Below are 23,051 nucleotides of genomic sequence, written 5' to 3'. Positions count from 1 at the left end.
TTTTCAGAAAGCATAGCTTTACCTTTTCTTCTCTTTTCTAAGCATTTTAAACTCTCTGGGCTTTCCCTACAAGAACACTGTGGGCTTCTCATTCCGTCCCTCAAGTCCTCCTCCCACCATGTGACAGCTTCTCTGCCAGGCCTGCCCTCCATGCTGGCTTCCACAGCCCGGGTTTTCTGCTCTTCTCCACTCTCCTCTCCTCCACTCTTCTCTCCTCCACTCTCCTCTCCTCCACTCTCCTCTCCTCCACTCTCCTCTCCTCCACTCTCCTCTCCTCCACTCTCTCCTCTCCTCCCCACAGCAGCAGCTGAGGCTAGGGCTTGCCTGCCGCGCTGCCATGGGATGGGTTTCTTTGAAACTATAATAAAATTGTCCTCAAGTCTCCATTTGAGTCCACTCCTAAATTCTATTAATGAGACTAAGAACTCCAAAGGGGGACCCTGATTTTACCTAGTCTGTGACTGGTAACCACAAAATGACCCTAAAACCTGAGCAACAACTGGGGGCAACAGACCAGTTAGTACTGAACTGTCTCTGAGGAACGACGATAGCAGAAACTCAAGAAACTTTTGGTAACATCTGCCAGAGGAGCTGAGTTCAATTCCCAGCACCTATGTGGCAGTCCACAACCCCCTATAACTAGTCCCAAGGACAGTCAATACCTTTTCTGACCTCTTCAGCTACTGTACACAAATTGGAAGACTTACATACATGCAAAACACTCATACACATAAAATAACGAGTTTAAAAGCTTTTAATATAAAACCACAGTTGTTGTGTTTTATAAAAAGAGAGCCAGAATATGTTTGATAGAGCAGGTATGGTGAGGTGAGAAGGGTACCTCAGCGGGCCCAAGCTGAGGCATCCTTTCCCTTGAGGTACCAGCCATGCAATGGGTATAGTATAGAACAGAATGTATTTAGAGACAGAAAAGGGGGAGTTGAGAAGGGAATAGAGGCAGACAGAGAGAGAGAAAAAGGAAGAGCCTGGCCATGAACACGTGAAGAGAGGGGGAAAGGGGAAAGGGGAGAGGAGAGACAGAGAGACAGAGAAAGCAAGAAAGTAAAAGAGTAAGAGAGTAAGAGGGAGAAGTGGGCCCAAATAGTCCCTTTTACAGGAAGCCAGGCCTACCTGGCTGTTGCCAGGTAACTGTTGGGCAGAGCCTAGAAGGGATGCTAACAGAGCTCCATAATTAAGACCCCAGGAATCACATTTACAATTCTATCTGAATTTTTTAAATACCCCTCCAAGCTTCCAATAAAGCAGCATCACAAAAATAAAGAGAATACCATCACCAAAATGGAAATAAAATTTACAAGCTCATTACTGTTGTGTCCTGGTTACCTCCTACTATGATAAGCACCCTAGGCATGGCGACTCTCTGAAGGAAGGGTCTGACAGTTCCCAAGGAACTGCCCATGATGGCTGAGCCAGGGTGTGGTGGCAAGAGCAGGGAGCTGAAGGCTCACATCTTGAATCACAAGCACAAAGTACACTTGGATGGAGCATCCTGCCTTCAGCTCTTAAAAGCCTTCCCCCAGTGACACACTTCCCCCAATAAGGCCATACCTCCTAAACCTATCCAGGTAGTGCTACCAGCTAGAGACCAAGCATTCAAATGCCAACACTACAGAGGACATCTTATTTAAGTTACCATACACAAAACACTAAAGACTAGGGAGCGGCCACATGAAGCCAGGCAACAGCGTTTCCAGAAAGCAGAAAGCAAGCCTGCTCCTGGGTCTACTGCTGCTGCAAGACTCTGTTCAGTGTTTGGGGCTCAACAGAACCTTTATTCAAAGAGAGCCACCTGCCCCTGAGCCCAGGCTCAGCACTTGTTCCAAGTCTAGAGTGGTATCTACCAGAGGTGGCTATGCTATCATTTTTCCTTTGGGTTTCAGACTTGTGATATAATTCTTGTTTTTGTTTTTGTTTTTTTTTATTTTGGAAAATACTGAGTTGGTCAATTAACTTGCTTATTTTAAATTAACCTCCTAATTGTGTGTTAATAAAGAACGCATACAAGGCTACAGAGATGATGACATGATGTTTAACAGCACTATCTGCTCTCGTAGCGGACTGAAGTCAATTCTCGGTGCTCACAAGGTGGCTCGCAACCATTCATAACTTTGGCTCAAGGGTCTCCATCGCCCTCTTCTGGCTCTTGCAGACACTGCACACATGTGATACAGAAACACACTCTTGAAAGCAAAACAGTCAAATTTTTTTAAGTAAAAATAAAACATACAGCCAGGCGGTGGTGGCGCACACCTTTAATCCCAGCACTTGGGAGGCAGAGGCAGGTGGATTTCTGAGTTTGAGGCCAGCCTGGTCTACAGAGTGAGTTCCAGGACAGCTAGGGCTACACAGAAAAATCCTGTCTTGAAAAACTAAAAAAAAAACCATACATTTGAAAATTAAGAGAAAATTATAATACATGTATATAATTTTATACAACTTAACCACATGTGGATATATGTGTACATAGTCATAGCCAGTATATATATATATACATATATAGTACATATAAATACATATATATAACACATACATTTATTTATCCCTGTGTGAATGCATACATGTATACATATGTAAGTGCAAATAAAGGGAGACATCAAAAAAGTAACATATCCAGATGGTGTAGCAGACAATGTTCATGTTCTTCCAAGGACTTTGCTGTACATTTCACAGTCTAGATGAAACATATTACCAGATCTGCCACTTAAAGCAATTATTTACAGTTCTGAGGCTGTCCTCAGAGGTTTGTACATGTTAGATAAACATTCTGTCACTGAGCTACATCCCTAGTAACATATCCTATTTTAACAGATTCCACCAATGTTGAGAGTACTAAGCCCTACAGGTACTCTTGTAATATGCCAAGCTGTTTGCTTGGTTGTTTAGTTTCATTTTATTAATGTATTATTAATATGCTAATAGCAAAGCAGTGGGTTTCACTTTGCTATTTCATTCATGCATATTCACTTTGACCCCATTCATCCCCATGGCCCCCTCTTGGCCCCTCCCACTGCTGATCCGCTCCCACTTTTTCCCTTGGTGAGTCAATTGAAGGAGCAGGACAACTCACTGGTAGGTACAACACTAAACAAAGTACTTCTAACTCTGCCCACAGGTCCTCAGGGAAAGACTGTGCCTTAGAGACCCTCTCTCCTAGCAACCTTTAACTGCCTACAAGTCCTCAGGGAGTGGCAGGGCCTCAGGAGCGCTCCCTGCTCTGTGATAGAATGTTGGTGAGCCAAATCTTGCTCTGGTTTTGTGTAGGTAATCAGAACTGCTGGAAGACAGCAGTGCCCCACATCACTCGAACCCTCCCTCTGCCCCCGCTTCCATGAGCCTGGTGAGGAGTAACAAACATGTTCCATTTTGGATGGAGCACCCCAACTCATTTCTGAGTCCTGAGCAGTTAGACGAGAGCCTCTGCATTAAGTGCTGTTCAGAGCGAGGAGAAGGTTCTCAGAGCAGAGCAGATGACAGCATGGGACCATGGGCAAGACACAACACATGGAAAGCATTTGGTGGGCACATCACATTCAAACATCAGAAGTAACTTCCCCCACTCATGTCTATGATCTCCTTAGCCTGAGTTCCTGACCAGGTTTGTAATATTAAATGGATTCCCTTCTGTAGAATGGGCCTCAAATTCAATCAGAAAGCGGAAGGAAGCATGTAGCATCCTTCCTAAGTTTCAGACTTCAAAGGGTAAAAGTCTTTGATACTGAAAATAAAGAGAATCCGCTTCAAAGGAGAGAGGAAAGTGAAGAACTTTGGGGCAGGATAAACTTCCTGTTTCTTTAAATGGCTAAGCATATGTGATGCTGCGCTCTCACCTGCCTGGGATGTCCCCACCCCCCTAGCCTTGTAGTGATGCTGTGCTCTCACCTGTCTGGGATGTCCCCGCCCCCCAGCCTTGTGCACTGGGAAACACCTATCACCTTCCAAGACTCAGTTCAAGTACCTCTTCCCTGCTCTCTTTAGAGAATCACAGGAAGGGACCTGCCTTAGCACCTCACCTCACCTCAGCCCACACTTGGCCCTGGGCTCCCATGGCTATCCTGCTCCTTATGATCTTCCCTATTTGGGAACCTGTAGGAAAACACCTGAAAATTATAGGTAACTTTGTTAATGAACACTTATAAGAAACACTGAGATGATCTCCCTAAGCTAGGAGCCACAGGAAAGAAGTATTGTCATGCCTGCCCTATGGGCTTCCACCTGCCTACACTCCACCAGTCAGGGTTGCTGAAGTTCTCCTGCCATAATCTCCAGACAATCCCATCTTTTGGCTAGGTATCTGACCTTCCTATTAGCTACTGCCTGCTTTATGACATTGTTCTCCCTCCAAATCTATCAGCACCCATTAGAACTTTGGAACTTCCATGGAATTATCCATGAATAAATCGGATAATCCCAAGTGACTAGTCTCCAAACTGGACACATGTGGTATTTAGCGTCAGCAACCCAGAAAAACCATATTACTGCATCTCAACCCCTTGTAGCTGTGACTGACATTATTACCTCTTCTGTGTGTCAGAGATACCCGTCTTCAAACAAGATGGAGCTCAAAACAAAAGATTCTTCCATGTGGCTGTATTCTGAAGGCAGAAATCTGAATCAGAGGTTTTGGGTCTGATGTCTAACCATGGAAATATCACCCTTCCACCCAAAGACAGGGTGAAGATCCTTCCCCAGCTTGAGAATGCAGTGGAATTCAATACTCCACCCTGTCAGTACACCCACTCAGGAGCAAGTCATCGACATGGCATCCGTTCACTCAAGCAAGCAACATTGAACATGCCTTTATCCTCTACAGCAGGTACATCAAGTCCTTTATGCACCAATTCCTGGATGGCAAGGTCAAAAGTAGCCACTGTTCCTGACAGTCAAGAAATTACCGGACTTGTTTTCCTAGGCAGAGGGGCCCGAGGTGGGTTTGGATAAACATATGAAAGAAGGAGGAACTAAAAAGAGAGGGTGAGAGAGTCAGAATGCTCCCAGCCCGTGGGCAGCACATGGCCATCCTGCAAGCACTGGTAAAGAGAGCAAAGGCTGCACCGGTTAGAACAGAAACAGTTCCATGCCTTTGAGAAGATGATCCAGGACCAGGAGCTGGAAAAAGAGTGACTAAAAATTGTGCAAGAGTTTAGCAAGGTGAGACCAGACCCAGAGGCTTCAGCCTGTAACACAGCCAGAAGGCTAGCTCGGTCAGCAGGGGTGGACAGGCCTTTGAGACCTTGAGCGCTGAGCGGCAGAAGGCATCACACTCTATGTATGGTGCCTTGATCTACACTGGGTTTTCCCCAGTCCACTGACACTAATACTACCTGTGACATGGAAACATGTGGAGTACTCTGTGGGAAACTGATGCGTGAAGACGTCACATCATACACATCATCCCAGACGAGATGCTGGGTCTGATTATTGCCACACAGAGAATGAAGAAGACATTTTCTTCCCACAGGAACTAGGTATGCTCACACGTGGGTGGATTTACACGTCCCTCACACAGGCGGCCTTCCTCTCCAGTTTAGACAGTCACATTCACTGCTGTCACAGGCGATGCTGACAGTGTCAACAGCTGCTGTCTGCCCCACTGCCCCCAGGTTCAAAGAAACAAAGCCATCTAAACGAACTGACCACAGACTACAGGAGATTTCTTTCTGTTCTTCTAAAGGCTTTCGTACAACAAAAGCATACTGTGGTCATGTGACTGTTGAGGCCTAGCCGTGATTGCCACAGATGAGTCTCGACCTCCTAAGAGCTACAAACCCAAGTCAGTTTTCTAGAATTTAAGCTTTCCAAAAAGATTTGGAGACGACAAATAGGGATAGTCAATGGCAGAGAAAGACTGAATTTTTTTTTTTTTGGTTTTGTTCTTTTGAAAACAAAACACTGAATATATTTTTAAGACAAATTTGAAAGAGGAAACCTATCACACTAAGCAACTAACTCAAAAATTAGGTGAAAACAGAGAGCATCTTTCTGCCCTTCTAGACTCAAGTATTACCCGTCCTCCTCATCTCTACCTATCAGCCTGCATACTGTCTACCTTTGGACTAAAGAACAGGAGCTGCAGAGAGATCCGAGAGCCATTTCGAAACGTTTGGGCTCTCCCTCGGCTTGTAGCCTAGTTATTGGAACAACTGTTGGAGACAAGTTGGGCTGAGTGGTTGGCCACCCAGTTTTGTCAGTTCACCGTCCCGTGTTCACGGTGTCAGCGGTTGTTGGGCAAGAGCAGACTTTGAATTTTATTGTTCCTCTCTCTACACTGTCACTGCCTCTACTGCTTTAACAAGGAAAGCAGTCACTGTTCACTGTGATTTCTGCTTATATATCAAGACCCGACCTTAACCACTAGCAACGTTTTATTTAAACTTACCCCCTCTGTAAAATGGGGAGTCTTTAGTCTTCTGGGTTTTCAGCCTTGGACCTAAATCCAGACTCCAATTAGGATCTCCTGGCTTCAGCGAGTCATGTGATCTCACATGCCCCCTTCTGGTGAGGAGAAGCAATACCTCAGCTGCTAGGGCTGGTCTAATTGTCTGGAAATTTGCCTAACACCTAACAGAGACAAAGGATTAGGGAGAAGCTTGGGATTGGAGGCACAGCTGTGAACTGAATGAAAAAAAGAAATAAAAGGAGAACATGACTGCTCCGAAGGGGCTGAAGTTTTTATTATAGATATAAGGGAGAAAACAGGTAGAGATGGAGACATCTGGGAGAGTCCAGAGTGAACACGGCCAGACTGAGCGGGGCCATGTGACGAAAGGGGGAAGGAAAGCAAGAGAGGAGCAGCAGACCAAGGGGGGCAGCCGGGGTCAAGAGACAGGTGTAACCAAAATCGGTGACTTATACAGGGGCCAGAGGAGCTGGGAGGCGGGGAGCCCAGACCAGTACTCCGGCTGGAGAATTCAGGGTAGGGGGTGGGGTATGCCAGCCAGGAGGGCCTCAAACAGGTAGGGACTGAGGGATGCTAGGAGAACCTGACCACCAGTGTCTTGTTTTCATATGTCAATAGGCATCTCGGTTAGCCTAATGGGTTTGGTTTGTAACCAAACTCAAAGGAAGTGCACAGAGGCAGGGAAAGCTGCAAAGCTGCAGAACAACTAACTGCTCAAGACAACCACGACAGAGAGGCCGCCAGTCATCTCTGAAAGCTTTGTCGCTCATACGGGGAGTTCAGTAAACAGGAGATGTTTGCTAAGTGAACAGATAAATGAAGGGAGAACATGCTAGGAGCAGAGGAGCACCTGCTGATGGGTCACTTACACACAGAAGCCCTCCCAGTAAACAGAAAGCCTGCTCCACACAGCAGCAGATTCTAACTGTCCCAAGCCCCAGGCATCCTTGATTTGAGCCCAGAAGTTGGTAATCTTATTCAAAAGCAAGACATGCGCCCCACCCATAACTGTGACAAGAACACGTGAGACCAGGACCCCGTGATGACCTGAAATATGATGTCAGTCACTCAACACCAGATATATGCAGCCAAGAAAAGACCTCTTAGTCAGGAGGAGCAATCAGGGAGGACTTGATTTTGACCTTCCCAAAGGAAGATAGAAGGAAAGAAAACAGTAAAGTCACCACTGGTCTGGAGGCATCCTAGAGTCCCAGGCCTGAAGCTAGAGATTCTGCAGTTAGAGATTCTGAAGCAAAGGGACACGGGAAACCATGAAGCCCATAATCCCACTATGGGGTAGTGTGCCACCAGGACAGGGTGATAGAGGACAACTGTATACTGCCCCAGGTTCCGCACAGCAGTGTATTCTGGAATCTTGTGCCTCAGTCCTGACCCCAATCTCACTCCAACACTAGGTCCCTGTCTTTTCAGGATACAGCATTAGGTAAAATGTTGATAAGACTAAGTAACAAACCCACGTCATCTTCCAGTAGTATCAGTGAGCAAGTCCTAGGGGTGGGAGGTGAACACAATGAAAAATCAAATGAGCCCGAGGGCCCAAGGAGAAAGAAGGTGGCCTTGGCCTCCCAGATTCCCACTCCCTCGCTGACAGAATCAACATGGCTCATGGAATTAGGTGGGACCATTTGCTTGTCCACCACAGCTGAGGAGAAGGAGCTGAGGGTGTGTGGGGGAGATCTTCCTCAGTGTTCCTCTCCTCCTCATCCAGCCACACATAGAACCTAAGTGTCTCAGAGGCCAGTTTCTTGGCTCCCAGAATCCAGCAGCCTCCACCTCAGGATTCTCACACCTTCAACTCTTACAGGATGGGATTCATCTACGCCTCCTCCACAGATGTGCACAGATGCTCAGGTACATCCTGGGGTGGCCTTCTCCTGCTGTCCCAGCACTTGCAACACCCCTGGCTCCCTTCCACTGCAAACAATATGGTAGAACAAATCAACATGGGCTGAGAGTCGCAAGAACTCCTTCCACATCCCTTGCTGAACACTGAATACTGGACAGACAACAGGTGCAGCAAACTACCACAAACTTGTTGCTTAGAGCAAGAACTGTGGTATGGGTGCACAGAATACCAGCATTAGCGGGTAAAGGGAGGGGGATTATGAGTTTGAGATCAACAAGATTCTATGACAATACAACAAGAAGCCAACTATGATAGTGCATAATCCCAGAAGCTGGGAGATAGAAGGAGGGGAATCAGAAGTTCAAGGTCACCCTTGGCCACATAGTAGTCAAGGCCAGCCTAGGCTATAGGAGACTAATAAAAACAAACAAAAAATCAACATTGTGTGGTTGCACAACATTACATTATATTTAAAGCCACTGAACTGCCCAGTTGGAAATGAGAGGGAAAAAAAAAGGGAGGGGCCTTAGTAGCACAGGCCTTTAATCCAAGCATCTGGAAAGCAGAAGGCACAAGGACTGAGGCCACTGTGGAATACATGGTGAGACCTCACTTCCAAAACATAAAAACAGTAATAAGGGTTACAGGGGGGGTCTAGCTATGAACATAGCACGTAAAATGCATTTTGACATTTTAGTTGTGAGCCTAAGGGCTGAAACATCTCTCCAACTCATAAAATGCACGCTGTGGACCAGCAGTAACAGAAGATCTTTGGAGACATTTCAAGCAACAGCAAACAAAAAGACCTAGGCTAAGTCTGATGAAGTGGCCGCGGGGCTTCCGCCCGACTGCTGCACGCTCCACACGCTAACCATGGAGAGGGCAAGGAGTCCAGCAACAACAGGCAAGTTTTAAAATGTGCTATATATGCACAGTGAAATGCTACTCAGCCACGCAGAAAGGAGGATGGAACTGAAGAGCATGCTAAGCAAAATAAGCCAGACTTGAGCACTTACGTTTTCTCACGTGTGGAATCTAAATGTATTAAATGTGTGTAGGAGATGAAAGCAGAAGGAGAAACCACTTGGGAAAAGGGAGAAGACAGACAAAGCGGGGAGAGGAGGAGGAGAGGACAGGGGACAAGAACAAAGGAGAGTGGCGTCTATACGTGAAAGGCCATAACGAAACCCATTACTTTGCATGCTGGCTGAAAAACCTGAAGGCAAGCAAGACTTCCAACCTGGAACGTACAAAACACTGCTCAGTGCTGCAGCACCAGGGCAGAACAGGCTGGGCCTCCCATCTGACTCCTGCGTGCATTTCACTTCATTATTTTCCTCTGTTTGTTTGTTTGTTTTCATCATCTTTAGCAGTATTTTTGTTTGCATTCTGGGAAAATCTGTTCCACACGTTCTAGTTTCCACTTCTGTTTCTTCTCTGAAGAATCCTTTTCTTTTGTTTTCAATTGTTCCTCTCTCTTCCGTGCTGTCATTCCTCAAAAACATAAAATTACAATTTTAATGCAAGACATTTAAAAAGCATCATTCTCTAAGCAAGATATCTACAACAGACAAAATCCTATAGAGAAAACAGGGTTGGGGAAGGAAAACAAGAAACCTGTTGTTTAACCTTCCTGTTTGAGAAGAAACAAGAGGATCCCAGAGCTCTCTAAGTGGCCAGTCAGCTAGTGTGGGTTCGGTGTCAAACCTTGTCTCAAAAGGTGGATGGACTGAGAGCCAGGCGCATACCTTTAATCCCAGCCCTGGGGAGGCAGAGGCAAGTGGGTGTCTGTGAGTTCAAGGCCAGACTGGTCTACATAGTGAGCTCCAGGACAGCCAGGGCTACACAGAGAAACCCTGTCTTGAGATGGAGGTGTCGGGGGGGGGGGGGGGGGGGGGGGAGGGGGATTGAGTGGTTGGACAGATGAATAGGGCTCATCCACTAAAAACACTTTGCAATGACAACCTGATGTGCTGAGTTCTCTCCCTGGAGTCCACGTCAAGGTGGAAGGTGAGAGCTGACTCCACAAAGTTGTTTTCTGACCTCTACTTGTCCTGTGGAACATCCATGCTGAAACACACACACACACACACACACACACACACACCATACAGTACAATAACAGGAAATGAGTTTTTTAGGCAGGAAGGGCTAGAGAAAAGCACATATATACATACGGGCACACACTCACACATGACAATATTATTTAATGAGTAGGGGAAACAGGTGGAGGAGACCGAGGTGCTTCCTAAGACGGATACACATAAGCAAGCTTTAGGCTGGCCATTCTTCCAGAAGGCCTGGGTTCAATTCCCAGCTTTACATGATAGCACACAGTGATCTAATGCCAGCCTGGGGGATCTGGTGCCCTCTTTAGGCCTCATGGACACTGTACACACATAGCTCCCAGACAGACATACAGGCAAAATACCCATACATGTAAAAAAAAGTGACATATACAACCAGGAAAAACTCCATGCACATAGCCCTGCCCTGAGATTCCCCTGAGATTCCAGACCTCAGTGCTGTCTGTTGGCCTCCATCCACAGCTGCAACACCAAGGGTGGGCCCTCTCACTGGATACCTGTCCTCATGTCCTCAAAGGACACATTCCCTCTTACTGCAGTGCTCCACGCTCTTACTGCAGTGCTCCACGCTCTTACCACCACAGTGCTCCATGCTCACCGCCGTCCCCACACACATCACATCACAGCAGTGGCCTTCACTTATCCACTTGCTACCGGAAGCCAAGTGCTGAGCTAGACACCCGGGAAACATTCCCTCCTTTGTAACCACAGGGTCACCACTCTACTGACAGGACTCACAGACAAGAGAAGGAGGCTTACAAATGAGGCCACCTGCCCCAGTTTTGACAGCTAGACTGTAAGGTGAGCCAACCCTTTGCTTGTTGCTAACCAACAAGCACTGTCTACCATAACCTTAGGCTACTTTGTCCACGCAGTCTGCAGGCACGCACTGGTGCTGAGTGCTCAGTTGGTAGGTACTGCATGAGATCAGAGTTAGGCCTATGACAACGACGCTGTTTTCAAGTAAGAGACACAAACTCACTGCTAATATACATACCTTCTCCATCATAAACTACTGTGCCAGAGAACACCCAAAGGCCTACCAGAGTCTCTCCATAATCAGCAGGTACATATGCGAGTACCATGTGTAAGCCAGTGTATACAAGAGCCTTCATTCACTACCAAGAGCCTTCATTCACTACCAAGAGCCTTCACTACTCGAGTAGCCACCCCCCTTGCACATTCTCTGTCAGTGTCTCTAGCCACCTGAGAAGTAAGATCATGGTTAAACTCATAAGACTATAAATTGCTGGAAAGAATGGGTTTCTTCTACATCCCGTTTGTTGGGTTCCATCAGGAAGGACTACAATAAAATACCTAACATACTTAAACCATTATAAGTTTTGGGGTTTTGTTGTTGTTGTTGTTGTTGTCTTGTTTGGTTTTTCAAGACAGGATTTCTCTATGTAGTCCCAGCTGTCCTGGAACTCACTCTGTAGACCAGGCTGGCCTTGAACCCAGAAATCTGCCTGCCTCTGCCTCCCAAGTGCTGGGGTTAAAGGCGTGGTGGTGGTGGTGGTGGTGGTGGTTTTTATTTCACTCCTTTGGGAGGGATAATAGGGCACAAATGTCAAAAGACAACTTTGGAGGAGTTTTCTCAATACTGTGGGTGTTAAGGATCAAACCCAGGCCTAAGGACTTTCAAAAGCACCAACACCCACTGAGCCATCTCACAGGCACCAAGTAAAAAGCCTATTACCTACTTAAATGCCATCACTTGCTTAGTACAACGAACAACACCATGCTGGGCACATAGAGACAAAAAGTTCATTACACTGGAATGAAAATTCACAAAGCCAGTAATAGGTAGCTCTGATAGCACTCACCAGGCTGTCTATCCGGTTGGGAAGGGTCAGGACCTCTCCAAACGGATCTTCCATCAAGCCAGCAGATCAAGCCATCATTGTTTCAGTAATTAGAGCTTTATGGTTTTAACCACACAGACTCGGAACTCCACGGGCATCTCTTAGGAGCAGCAGATTGAGAAGAAAAGCTTCATTCCCATTCACCTTTAGTAAAGGGGGAAAGGAGATTTTTTTTTTCCGCGTGAGCTGACCATTTTGTGTTCTGGTACTAACCAAAAAAGGCTGCTTAGTATGGTGGGAGAGAAAGTATTTTAACACACGTACCCCAAGTCTTTGACTCTTATAAATCTGCTCCTGGCATTTTAGAAAGCAGCTCATGTGGTGGGCCTGCCAGGCTGCAGGGAGGGCAAACTTGTGTCCAATTTGTGCACCTGGGCTGAAACTGTTCCTTCCTGGGCCCACGCTTTCACTCCCTCGACCTCTCTTTCCCACACTACTCAGGTGCCCACGCCTGGAACCACGGGCCTCTGTGGCACAATCACGGGAGGCCCGACCTTTGCCACTTCACATCTGACTGCCTGTCTCCAGCTATTACACTGTGGGCCTGGGTGAACAGGGCAGGCCACCAGGCAGGCCCGGACTTGGGAGTCCCGAGGATAGATAGAGAAGGATCTGGAAAAATCGCTTAGACGCGGGCAGAGGGGGTGGGGTGGGGGTGGGGAGGAATGACATAGGGAAGACTGTGATCTTCGAAATCCCAGAGGTCCCGGTGTAGGAGAGGAGGGCACCCCTAAGACCATCAACCAGAAAAGCAAACCGTAAGACAAAACGAAACAAACAAAAAGACCAAACCACTCCAATACCCTCAGTCCAAGAGCCCCAACCCGTTAAACCGCTTCTCTAGAAAGTTCTCGGCTCCCGCCCCTTTGCAGCCCGCTCGCGCCGCTCCTCCCTGCCCCGCCCCCGAAGCGGATAGGACCAATCGCCGGCCGGGCCGCGCCGGGCCCGCCCCTCGGCGTCGCCCCACTCGGCCGCCGCCGGCGAGCGCGCGGATAGCCCGGTGCGCGAGCCTGGAGCGAGGTTCGAGGTGGGCAGCGCCGCCTTCCGCCGCACGCCACCCGGTCGCTCACCCAGGTCGGCGGCCAGAGTGCCGGGCTCGCGCTCGCCCCGCTCCCGCAGCCAACGGTGCGCCCAGCGGCCATGACCGCCGAGGAGATGAAGGCGGCGGAGAACGGGGCGCAGTCGGCGCCCCTGCCTCTCGAAGGAGTGGACATCAGCCCCAAACAGGACGAGGGCGTGCTCAAGGTGAGGGGGCCGCGGAGCCCTCGGCTGCAGGCTCATGGGCCTCGGGGGTACCGCGGCCGGAGGATGGGGAGGGGGAATTTGTCTTCCCTGCGCCGCTGCAGCCCTGAAGGCGGCACGGCGGCTGCACGCTCCGGAGGGTGCGGCCCCGGTCCGGGAGGGAGCCCCACTGCAACGCCAACTCGATCCGGCTGCACTGTGCGGCTGAGAGGGGCGGAGCAGAGCGCGAGAGCCGCAGCCGGGGGCCCGGGCGGGGCGCACGAGGCCCGGGTGCGCCGAGGGACTCAGGCCTCGCCTCCCGGGAACCCCTCGGCTGCAGCGTGCGCCGGCCACCTGAACGAAGGTGCGCCAGGGCTCGCCCACTTGAAAGTTAAACATTAGCTAGGACCTGAAACGGCTCTCGGGAGCAGGTTCCTGGCCCAGAGCCCTTTGTGCCTTTCTGCGCCCCTTTTGCAATCGCCGAGATCCAGCGAGGTCACGGGCTCGGCCATGCTGTGCCCCCTTTCTCGGCCCGGGGAGAGTGAGAGCGGTGCATGCCGGGACCTGTAGTTCCTCGCCCGCCCCTCCTGAGTCTTTCTGAGTTGGGGGTACTGGGTGCTGGTCGTGGGGGAGGTGCATTGCCCTGGAGCCAGCGGCTCACTAATCGCCTGACTGCAAATAGCCTGAGGAGCGAGGGGGAGGGCGCCCTGACCCTGGTCGGGACAATGGGCGCCGTTTCAGAGCAGGTTCTGCCAGCAGTCCAGGACGGTGAAATCCTACCACGCATTGCATGTCTCCCTGCATCCATTGTTTCTCCTCCGTGCGTCCCATTGCTCAGCTCCTAGTGTGTGGGGCCTGTGTAAAAGCACAGGCCTTAGGGAGCCTTGTTGGTCCAGAAATGCTCCTGGCTTTTTACCTCAGCTCTCGCTGCTCCCCATGAACATGTTGTGGCCCTTCTTTCTCCTTTGCGCCAGGTTCTGATTCCCAGAGGGAGTCAATTCCTCTTTTATCACCTGTCCATCCTTAGAGGACGGTTCCATATCTACCTATTGGCTTGCCCATGGGGTCACCATGTATAAAAACGTTAAGCATAAGTAGATGCCTGCCTATACACGCATGGGAGATAAAGGGCTCCTTAGCTTGCCAGTTAGGTAGTTTCCCTTCCCACGTCTAATGTCCAGTGCCTGATACAGAGCACTGTACTCGTCTGTGATCTGCCCTTCATTTTCTCAGTTTTGAGCAGCTCTGTTCTTTTCACCACTCCTGTTCCATTCTATTCAAACCAGACCCTGATCTGGTGACCCACTAGTTTCTATCAGTTTTTCCCCCTCCGAGCACCTCAGGAGGATAGGGATTGTCTTCAGTGTCTGGCCAATACATTCTGGATAATTTAGCAACGTGTCCAAAACCGTGGACAAAACTTGAACCCAAATTATATTATCTGCAGTTCTCCAAAGCGGGATCTGGAGGGAGATGGGGAGGTTGGTTGAATCTAAGCTAAATCACTAGCACCAGAATCATTTGAAGGTTGAACTCTCGGACCTGCTGAAAAGAAGCAGGGGCCAGTGGATGCAGCAGGGGCCATCCAGTATGTTGGGGAGCTTATGGGCAGTTGGGGCCCTTCTGCCCACCTCCCTAGGTACTCACCTTCTCCCCTTCCCCTCCAGGTCATCAAGAGAGAGGGTACAGGCACAGAGACACCCATGATTGGGGACCGAGTCTTTGTCCACTACACTGGCTGGCTGCTAGATGGCACAAAGTTTGACTCCAGTCTGGATGGCAAGGACAAATTCTCCTTTGACCTGGGAAAAGGTAGGCTTGCTTAGGGGGCTTGCAGGATAGTTGATAGCTCCGAAGTTGATAGCAGCTGTCACAAGTGACATTCCCAGCCAAGCTTGAGCTGAGCACTGCACTGCTTACCTATGTTCCCAGCTACCAGAGAGGCTGAGGCGAGCCTTGAGCCAGTAGTTCAAGTCAGCCTTGCCAAAATAGCATAGGCTAGCCACCGAAAGGGAGAAAGTCGTCCAAGCGAAGCTGGAGAAGGAATAGCTAAGAACCCATCTGTTACCCATCACTCTGTGTGTTCTGCTGTTATGGGACCGGCCAAGTCCTGCTTTCTCATCGATCTAGCATGGGACCGGCCGAGTCCTTTCTCATCGATCCCGCACTTCCCTCCGGCTGGGATGGATAGTCTTGCTTCTTGAATTGTGTTGCAGGGTTGAGCAATCTTTTAATGTACTCAGAACGACAACACTGCTCTGTTTGTCTCCTGGTCCTATTTCTAGAGGTGTTCAAGTTCTGCCTGGATATAGCGCCTATCTTTGGGGACATTGAGCCTGGAGTGAGGGCCCTGATAAGTGGGTCTCCTTTCCTCTACCTACAGGGGAGGTCATCAAGGCTTGGGATATTGCTGTGGTAACCATGAAAGTGGGAGAAGTGTGCCAGATCACCTGCAAGCCAGAATATGCGTACGGTTCAGCAGGAAGCCCTCCAAAGATCCCCCCCAACGCCACACTTGTATTTGAGGTGAGTGCTGGCCACAGATCTCCTGGGCAGAGAGCCAGCCCTTATCTCACCCCAGTGCCTGGCTGCCCTCCAGCCCTTCCTGCCTCTTGAAGACAATGTAGCCAAGCCTGAGGGCCTAGCTTTAGTAGGAGGAGAGGTGGAAAGGTTAACTGGCTCTGCTGCCACCAGAGTGACCAGGAATAGAGGCTTCGGGTTAGAAGAGGGACTCTCAAGAGCCCTTCCAGAAGAGGGTTGACTGGTGCTTTATCAACTGAAAGGGGTCGGAGGTCAGGAGGCATCTGGTTTATAAAAGGCAATGTGGCATATGGGCACCGTGGAGCTCAGGAGGGAGAGGTACCTTCCTATATGTCAGTGGTTGAGGGAAAAACTAAGGCTGTTGAGTCTGAAAGCAGAAAACCAATCAGTAGGCATGGGAGAATATTCTCAAGGCCAGTGAGATGGCAGGTGACTTTTGATGCCTGCCAGATGAAACAATCTTGTGTCCTTGTTAAACAGAGCAGGATGGTAGAAAGCTTGTCTTCCTGAAGCCAAGTAAAATCTGTGTGTCCTTCTTGCCAGATATGGTCTGGCCTTTCCTGGTGACTTTTCTGAGTGGAAAAGAGGCAGTTTCACTGTTAAGTTGATGCAGAAAGGAATTGGTCACCTTCTGTCTCATATGCAGGTGGAGTTGTTTGACTTCAAAGGAGAAGACCTTACAGAAGATGAAGATGGCGGGATTATCCGCAGAATACGGACTCGGGGGGAAGGCTATGCCAGGCCCAATGATGGTGCTATGGTAGAAGGTGAGGAAGTGTAGTCTGGTGTGGGATGAAAAATTGCCTTCGATTCCTGTCTCAGAGACCTAACGACCTTGGGTGGTGTGAACCAAGTCATTTCCTTTCTAAAAGCCTTTTGTCTCATCCTTAAAATGAGGAGTTAGACCACACAGCCTTAGCACCCCTCCAAGTCTGAGACACAATGGTTATCTTGGGTCTAAGCCATGATGTGGAGATGTGAGGAGGTTGGTGGCAACTTCCTCGGTGCTCTGCCCTCTCACACCTGGGTACTCCTCTTTCATGCCAGTGGCACTGGAAGGCTACTATCAGGACCGGCTCTTTGACCAGCGGGAGCTCTGCTTTGAAGTCGGGGAAGGTGAAAGTCTGGATCTGCCCTGTGGGCTGGAGGATGCCATTCAGCGCATGGAGAAGGGAGAACATTCCATTGTGTACCTCAAACCTAGGTGAGACGCAGGCACTTTGCAGGGCCGAGGGTCACAACTGAAATTGAAAGGTGAGCCATGTCCCTGTGCTACTACTCTAAGGATACTCTCGAGCATCGTGAGCGCTTGGTTGGATCTGGAAGTGTGGCCCACTGTTGTCCACATTTCCTTGCATTCACACCTCATTCAGATCCCTCACCTGCCAACATCAAGATTTTTATATGCCATTAGTTTATTCAGTCTTCAACATGTGTTGAAACACCTGTGTGCCTGCCGCACATGTTAAAATCTCCAAGACTTCAGCATGGTTCTTGGGTCGTTGTCTCTGAGCTTGTCTCAATAGTGTATAGTTGCCGGGTGGTGGTGGCGCACACCTTTAATCCCAGCACTTGGGAGGCAGAGACAGAAACAGGTGGATTTCTGAGTTCAAGGCCAGCCTGCTCTACAGAGTGAGTTCCAGGACAGCCAAGGCTACACAGAGAAACCCTGTCTCGAAAAAACCAAAAAAAAGAGTCACGGTTAGGAGCAAGAAGTAGTGAGTGCTGAGGGACCACCTAAATGTGTCGTGAAAATGTTGGCCCAACGGGAAGTATTTGAACCAGGTCTCAAGATGGGAAGGTGCTTTCCAGGAAAGAAACAGGAAGCCTTTCAGTCCAGAGCTGAAGGGCCGTGAGGTAACCCAGGCGTTCTTCACCCCTGCAGCTATGCTTTTGGCAGTGTTGGGAAGGAAAGGTTCCAGATACCCCCATATGCTGATCTGAGGTATGAAGTACATCTCAAGAGTTTTGAGAAGGTGAGTGTGCCTAGGGCACTCCCTCCCCTGGAGCCTGGTCTGTGGGGGATTCTTGGGAAGGTGACCACTGTGTCCTTTGGGCTATGACAGGCCAAGGAGTCTTGGGAGATGAACTCTGAGGAGAAGCTGGAGCAGAGCAACATAGTGAAAGAGAGGGGCACCATGTACTTCAAGGTGAGCTAAGGACAAGACGCCCCAGGGAGGGCTGTCCGCAGTAAGCACATCCCTGGGGGTTGTTACCTAGTGTATCTTAGTCCGCTTGATCTGGGATGGGAAGGAGTGGGAGACTGTGTCCAGGAGTTGCTCGTGCCTACCAGGTAAGAGCCTGGGCTGCTGAACCCGCACTGGTGCCTGAGCTTCCCTCCCATTCTAGGAAGGCAAGTACAAGCAAGCTTTACTGCAGTACAAGAAGATTGTGTCTTGGCTAGAATACGAGTCTAGCTTTTCTGGTGAGGAAATGCAAAAGGTCCATGCGCTCCGACTGGCCTCACACCTCAATCTGGCCATGTGTCACCTGAAACTGCAGGCCTTCTCAGCTGCCATCGAAAGCTGTAACAAGGTGAGATCCCTTCAGAGGACGTGGTAACGGCATTTACAGGGTGGAGTTGGTAGGATATATCAGTGGGAATCCTGAGTTCCAGGCCTAGAGTTTGGAAGTAGCAAGTGCTTTGATGGTGGGAGAGTGTAGGTGCAGACACTGAGCAGCCTTGTGCTTGGGGGAAGCAAAGGGCTTGGCTTTGGGTTTTGTCCGTTTCTGTATTTGGGAAAGTGAGGTCGTGTTCTTCCTGCATCTGAAGACCTTAATTTCCTTTTTTTCTCTCGGATTACGTGAATTTCTTCCTGGGCCATGACCCTTCCCATTTAATGTCTCTGTCTCCTTTCTCCTGACTTGGAACCAGCCATCTGCACTGAGCCTTGCCCTCCTGAGGGCTCCCTTGGGAGTCCGGCTGGTGCTGCAGAGCCTGATGTCCTGCTACTTCCTTTCTGTGTTCTCAGGCCTTGGAGCTGGACAGCAACAATGAGAAGGGCCTGTTTCGCCGGGGAGAAGCACACCTGGCCGTGAATGACTTTGACCTGGCACGAGCTGACTTCCAAAAGGTCCTGCAGCTCTATCCCAGCAACAAAGCCGCCAAGACACAGCTGGCTGTGTGCCAGCAGCGGACCCGCAGGCAGCTTGCCCGGGAAAAGAAGCTCTATGCCAACATGTTTGAGAGGCTGGCTGAGGAGGAGCACAAGGTTAGGGTTGGGGTGTGTGTCTTACCTACTTTTCCATTGCTATGAAGAGACACTACAACCAAGACAGCTCACAGGAGAGTTGATGGAGAGTAGGAGTGAGACAGCCATGACAAGGGAGTGTCACCTCAAAGCCCCCTTAGCAAACACCTCCTCCAACAAGGACATACCTCCTCATCCTTCCCCAAAGATTTCCTCCAACCAGGAACCAAGCATTCAAATGTATGAGCCTCAGGCCATTCTCATTCAAACTACCACAAGGTGGAAGTGGCTGCAGTGGGCAGAAGAGAGGTTTTCTTAACCTCTTCAGCATGTCAGGTGTGGCTACTGCCTGCGGTTGCCCATGGCAGTTGTGTAAGCCAAAGGTCACTCTCTTCCAGTAAAAGAGTGTAAGTCTCAGTACTGGCCCCACCAATGGGGTGACATCATGAGAAGTGTTCTGACACACCAGGCACAGTTCTGATGTGTGTTGTGTTCATGACAACTGGCCTAGTATTCACAAAGTAGACCAGGCTGGCCTGGAACTCAGATATCTGCCTGTCTCTGACTCATGCACCCCCATACTCCTAACCAAAAAGTTGTATACTTGGCATGCAGAGAGACACATGATCCTGCCAGTTCTGTCTCGCCCCATTGTGCATTTTCTGTGTACATTAATTAATGTGTGGAGGTTTATTTTACATTACTGCTTAAGAGAGCTTTCAAATTCTTCCTACTGTGCATTGTTTTGCCGCACATACATAGCATATCTTAGAGTACTTGCTTCAGTGTTCCTAATACCATTCAAGAGAAATAGATTACAAAACATACTTTCTTGTAGCCACATTTAAAAGGTGAAAATGAATAATGATTTAATATTTTCTATATACTTTTTAAAATGATTTTGGTTAGCATATAAAGAAATGGGTTTAAAGGTACAGAAAACCTCAAAACTTTGTGATATATCTCCTTGCTGAGCAGGGGCTGTGCTGATCCATCCTTAGATTTTAGTGCCATTGAAGCAAACATGGGATTAACATTAAAGAATATTTTTGATTATTGGCTCTAGGATATAGCACAATGGTAGAGTGCTTGCCAAGCATGCTCAAGACTGGGTTTAATCCCAGAAGCACAAAGAGAAAATAGTTTAGAACATGAAATCTGTGACATTCAGTAGGAGTGTGTCAAGTGGCCTTGTCAGTTCAGAACGTGTGTGTGCTCACAGAGGCTTTAAACAGTTCCAGGACTGCTGTGCCTGTGCAAGGTCTTGTGTTAGAAACTGTCTTGCTCAGGACTTCAGCCTCTTCCTTTTGCTCATCTTACAGGCCAAGGCAGGAGTGGCTGCAGGAGACCATCCCACTGATACTGTGATGAAGGGTGAACCGAACAATGTGCCCGGGAACCAGTCTCAGGTGGAGACAGAAGCATAGCTCACCTCCCTGCTGCCCACCTCTGCAGCTGCCTGCCTGCCCCCTTCTTACTCCACCCTGTTAGTTTTGTAAAAACTGAAGAATTTTGAGTGAATTAGACCTTTATTTTTCTATCTGTTTGGATGATGGCTTTGGAGGAGAAGGGAGAAAAGCAGGCTGAGGGTGAAATGGGGGGTAGTTTTAGATGGTGTCAACCCCTCTTTCCTCCCCCCATTACACAGGAGTGTATATCCTTCCACACATACATCAGAATGTTAATTTATTTTGCTCCCTCTGTTAGCTCCATTTTCAATGGTAGAAGGGGGTATGTAATAGGGATGGGTCTGATAAGCAGGGTGGAAAAGACTCCTGGGCAGCCATTTTCCCTTCTCTTCCCTCTGGTTGTTTTCCAAGCCTGTGGTCTCCGTGCAGGTGCTAGGGGCATGGGAAGACCACGGTCGTGTCCATTGCCTCTCTTGCCTTGCTCTCCTGAGATGGTATTTCTGATAACGTCCTGCAATATCACAGTGATCACCTCTAGACAGCCCCTACCAGTACCTCCCCTCAGTTTCCTCATCCAGGTTATCCCTGTCCCCATCCCCTCAGCCTCTTTAATGCACATTGAAGGTCCAGGCACACCTCAAGTCCTGTGCTTGAGCAATAAAGTGGAAACAAAAAACCTGGGTGTTGGGCAACCCTCCATGTTGAGCTCTTGGGTGGGGCGTGGTGGGAATATGGGCGGGGCAGAGTGAATAAGGTCCCGCTTTGGTCCAACCTAAGTGTGGTATGTGATACAGACTGTGGCAAGGCAGGAAGCAGACCCTCTGCTCATACGCCCTGAGCTCCGTTGTAGACTCTAGCAGCCCAGCAGTAGAATTCTGGGGTTTCTCCCAAACGAAGAGGAAAAAGCTAGGTTCTCTACTACTGCCTCCCTGCTCTGGCAGATATCTGGGGTGTGATAGCTGCATGCGCATGTGCATTCTTGATGCCTGAGGAGGTCAGAACATCAAGTTCCCTGGGATTGGAGTTAGAATTTTGAATCACTAGTTGGGTGCCTGGAATCACCTGGGTCCTTGACCAAAGGTTTGAACCCCAGCACTAGGCTGGGCCCTGTGTCACACATCTTTAATACCAGCACTCTGGAGTCCAGGTCAGGTGGATCTCTGGTCAAGGTCAACCTGGTCTACAGAATGAGTTGCACAGAGAAACCCCATCTCAAACCAAAGGGGTTGGGGAGGCTCCAGTCTTGCTCGCTCTTGTTAAGTCAGGTAGCTTTTACATAAATAAGGCACTGCTGAAGGTAACTGGTCACACCCAACCAAAGTTTTGACCTGTACAAGAAGCCAGGTGGCCCATGTTAACCACACTCAACTTGCTCTTGATCATCCTAAAGGTCAGAAGTCACTCTGCCCTTCCCAAATGAGAGTGGGGCAGTCTGCATTCCTCTATAGCTCTTGATGTTGTAAAGGATGAGTTTCTATGGGAAAGGTCTCAGTTCTTGAACATGGCTGGCACTGTATCTGCTAGTTCTATTGGTTTAAAGTCCAGGCTTTGGAGTTTTATGTTTGGTTCCTTTGGGTAGTTTCTAACTTTGACTCTTGCTTTTGCTCTCAGTGATAATACCAAGCCCTTGCTAAATTGCTAAGAGATGAACAGTGTAAGATTTGACCTGCACCAAGGACTCCCTGTGATACAATGTTGATCCAGCTATCCTAAGGCAGGCATGGCCCACTTTACAGATGGAGAAACAACCAAAGCTTGAGAAACGGCTCAGTCACTAGACTACTTACTGCACAGGGTGGGCTTGGTCCAGATCCCTAGCACCATGTCAAAGCTGGGTGCTGGGCTTGGAGAGAGCATCGCAGTTAGGAGCACTTGCTCTTAAAGAAATCCTACAGTTGGTTCCCAAGCCACAACCGGAGCAGCTCAGCTCTATGTAATTAGTCCCAAGAGCATCTTGCAGCCTCTTGTGTTCTCCACAGGCACTGCACATACTTGGTGCACATATTGAAGACTCAGATATTCACGCATGTTTTTATTTTCTTTTAGAGGCTTATTTTTATGCCAAGCATAGTGGCAACATACTTTTAATCCAACACTCAGAAGTCAAAGGCAAGGGGAGTCCCTGAGTTCAAGTCCAGCCTGGTCTACATAGTGATTCCAGGGCTACACAATGACATAGTCTTTTTAAAAGCAAAGTGTATATCTGAATTACTTGCATGTATCTGTAGAATACCCGAGGATGGCAGAAGAGGGTGTTAATCCCAAGACCTAGAGTTAGAGTTAATTGTGAGCCACCATTGTGGGTGCCCAGGAACTGGACCTGGGTCCTCTCTAAGAGCAAGTACTCCCAGCCTCCTCCAGCTACGTGAGAACCAATGCCCTCTTCTGGTTTTCACTGTCACCCATTGCCCACACTCAGACATTACACATAAGTAAATCTGGGCATGAGGCA

The 23,051-nt window shown here is 48.9% G+C and overlaps 1 protein-coding gene and 1 long non-coding RNA gene across 4 annotated transcripts; one reads left to right on the top strand and one right to left on the bottom strand.

Annotated features, from left to right (window-relative positions):
* Positions 1 to 2,409: 2,409 nt before the first annotated feature.
* On the bottom strand, positions 2,410 to 13,223 carry LOC116099655. 2 transcript variants are annotated; one of them, XR_004122337.1, is made up of 4 exons: positions 12,502 to 13,223; positions 12,199 to 12,381; positions 9,526 to 9,779; positions 2,410 to 8,353 (listed from the first exon to the last, which is right to left on the bottom strand). It is a non-coding gene; the product is annotated as an uncharacterized LOC116099655 (long non-coding RNA). The 2 variants fall into 2 exon arrangements; XR_004122336.1 differs by having other exon boundaries at positions 6,682 to 9,779.
* Positions 13,224 to 13,236: 13 nt separating this feature from the next.
* Positions 13,237 to 20,730, top strand: Fkbp4 (FKBP prolyl isomerase 4). 2 transcript variants are annotated; one of them, XM_031383571.1, is made up of 10 exons: positions 13,237 to 13,482; positions 15,126 to 15,270; positions 15,842 to 15,984; positions 16,646 to 16,766; positions 17,047 to 17,203; positions 17,885 to 17,975; positions 18,066 to 18,149; positions 18,349 to 18,534; positions 18,972 to 19,211; positions 20,513 to 20,730. In XM_031383571.1, exons 1-10 carry the CDS (start codon positions 13,378 to 13,380, stop codon positions 20,615 to 20,617), a joined length of 1,377 nt encoding a protein of 458 aa, XP_031239431.1. In that variant the 5' UTR covers positions 13,237 to 13,377; the 3' UTR covers positions 20,618 to 20,730. The 2 variants fall into 2 exon arrangements, with proteins under 2 accessions (XP_031239431.1, XP_031239429.1); XM_031383569.1 differs by having other exon boundaries at positions 13,243 to 13,482; positions 18,972 to 19,223.
* The last annotated feature ends 2,321 nt before the right edge of the window (positions 20,731 to 23,051 follow it).

Source organism: Mastomys coucha, unplaced genomic scaffold (genome assembly GCF_008632895.1).
Source record: "Mastomys coucha isolate ucsf_1 unplaced genomic scaffold, UCSF_Mcou_1 pScaffold20, whole genome shotgun sequence".
NCBI lineage: Eukaryota > Metazoa > Chordata > Mammalia > Rodentia > Muridae > Mastomys > Mastomys coucha.
The sequence above is the reverse complement of the archived record's forward strand: the minus strand, read 5'-3'. Positions and strand labels throughout refer to the sequence as shown.

Coding starts and splice junctions, on each gene's coding strand:
- Fkbp4 (XM_031383569.1), top strand. CDS start 13,378: ATGACCGCCGAGGAGATGAAGGCGGCGGAGAACGGGGCGCAGTCGGCG. Junction 17,976..18,065: donor ATCTCAAGAGTTTTGAGAAG/GTGAGTGTGCCT, acceptor GGGCTATGACAG/GCCAAGGAGTCTTGGGAGAT. Junction 18,150..18,348: donor GGGGCACCATGTACTTCAAG/GTGAGCTAAGGA, acceptor CTCCCATTCTAG/GAAGGCAAGTACAAGCAAGC.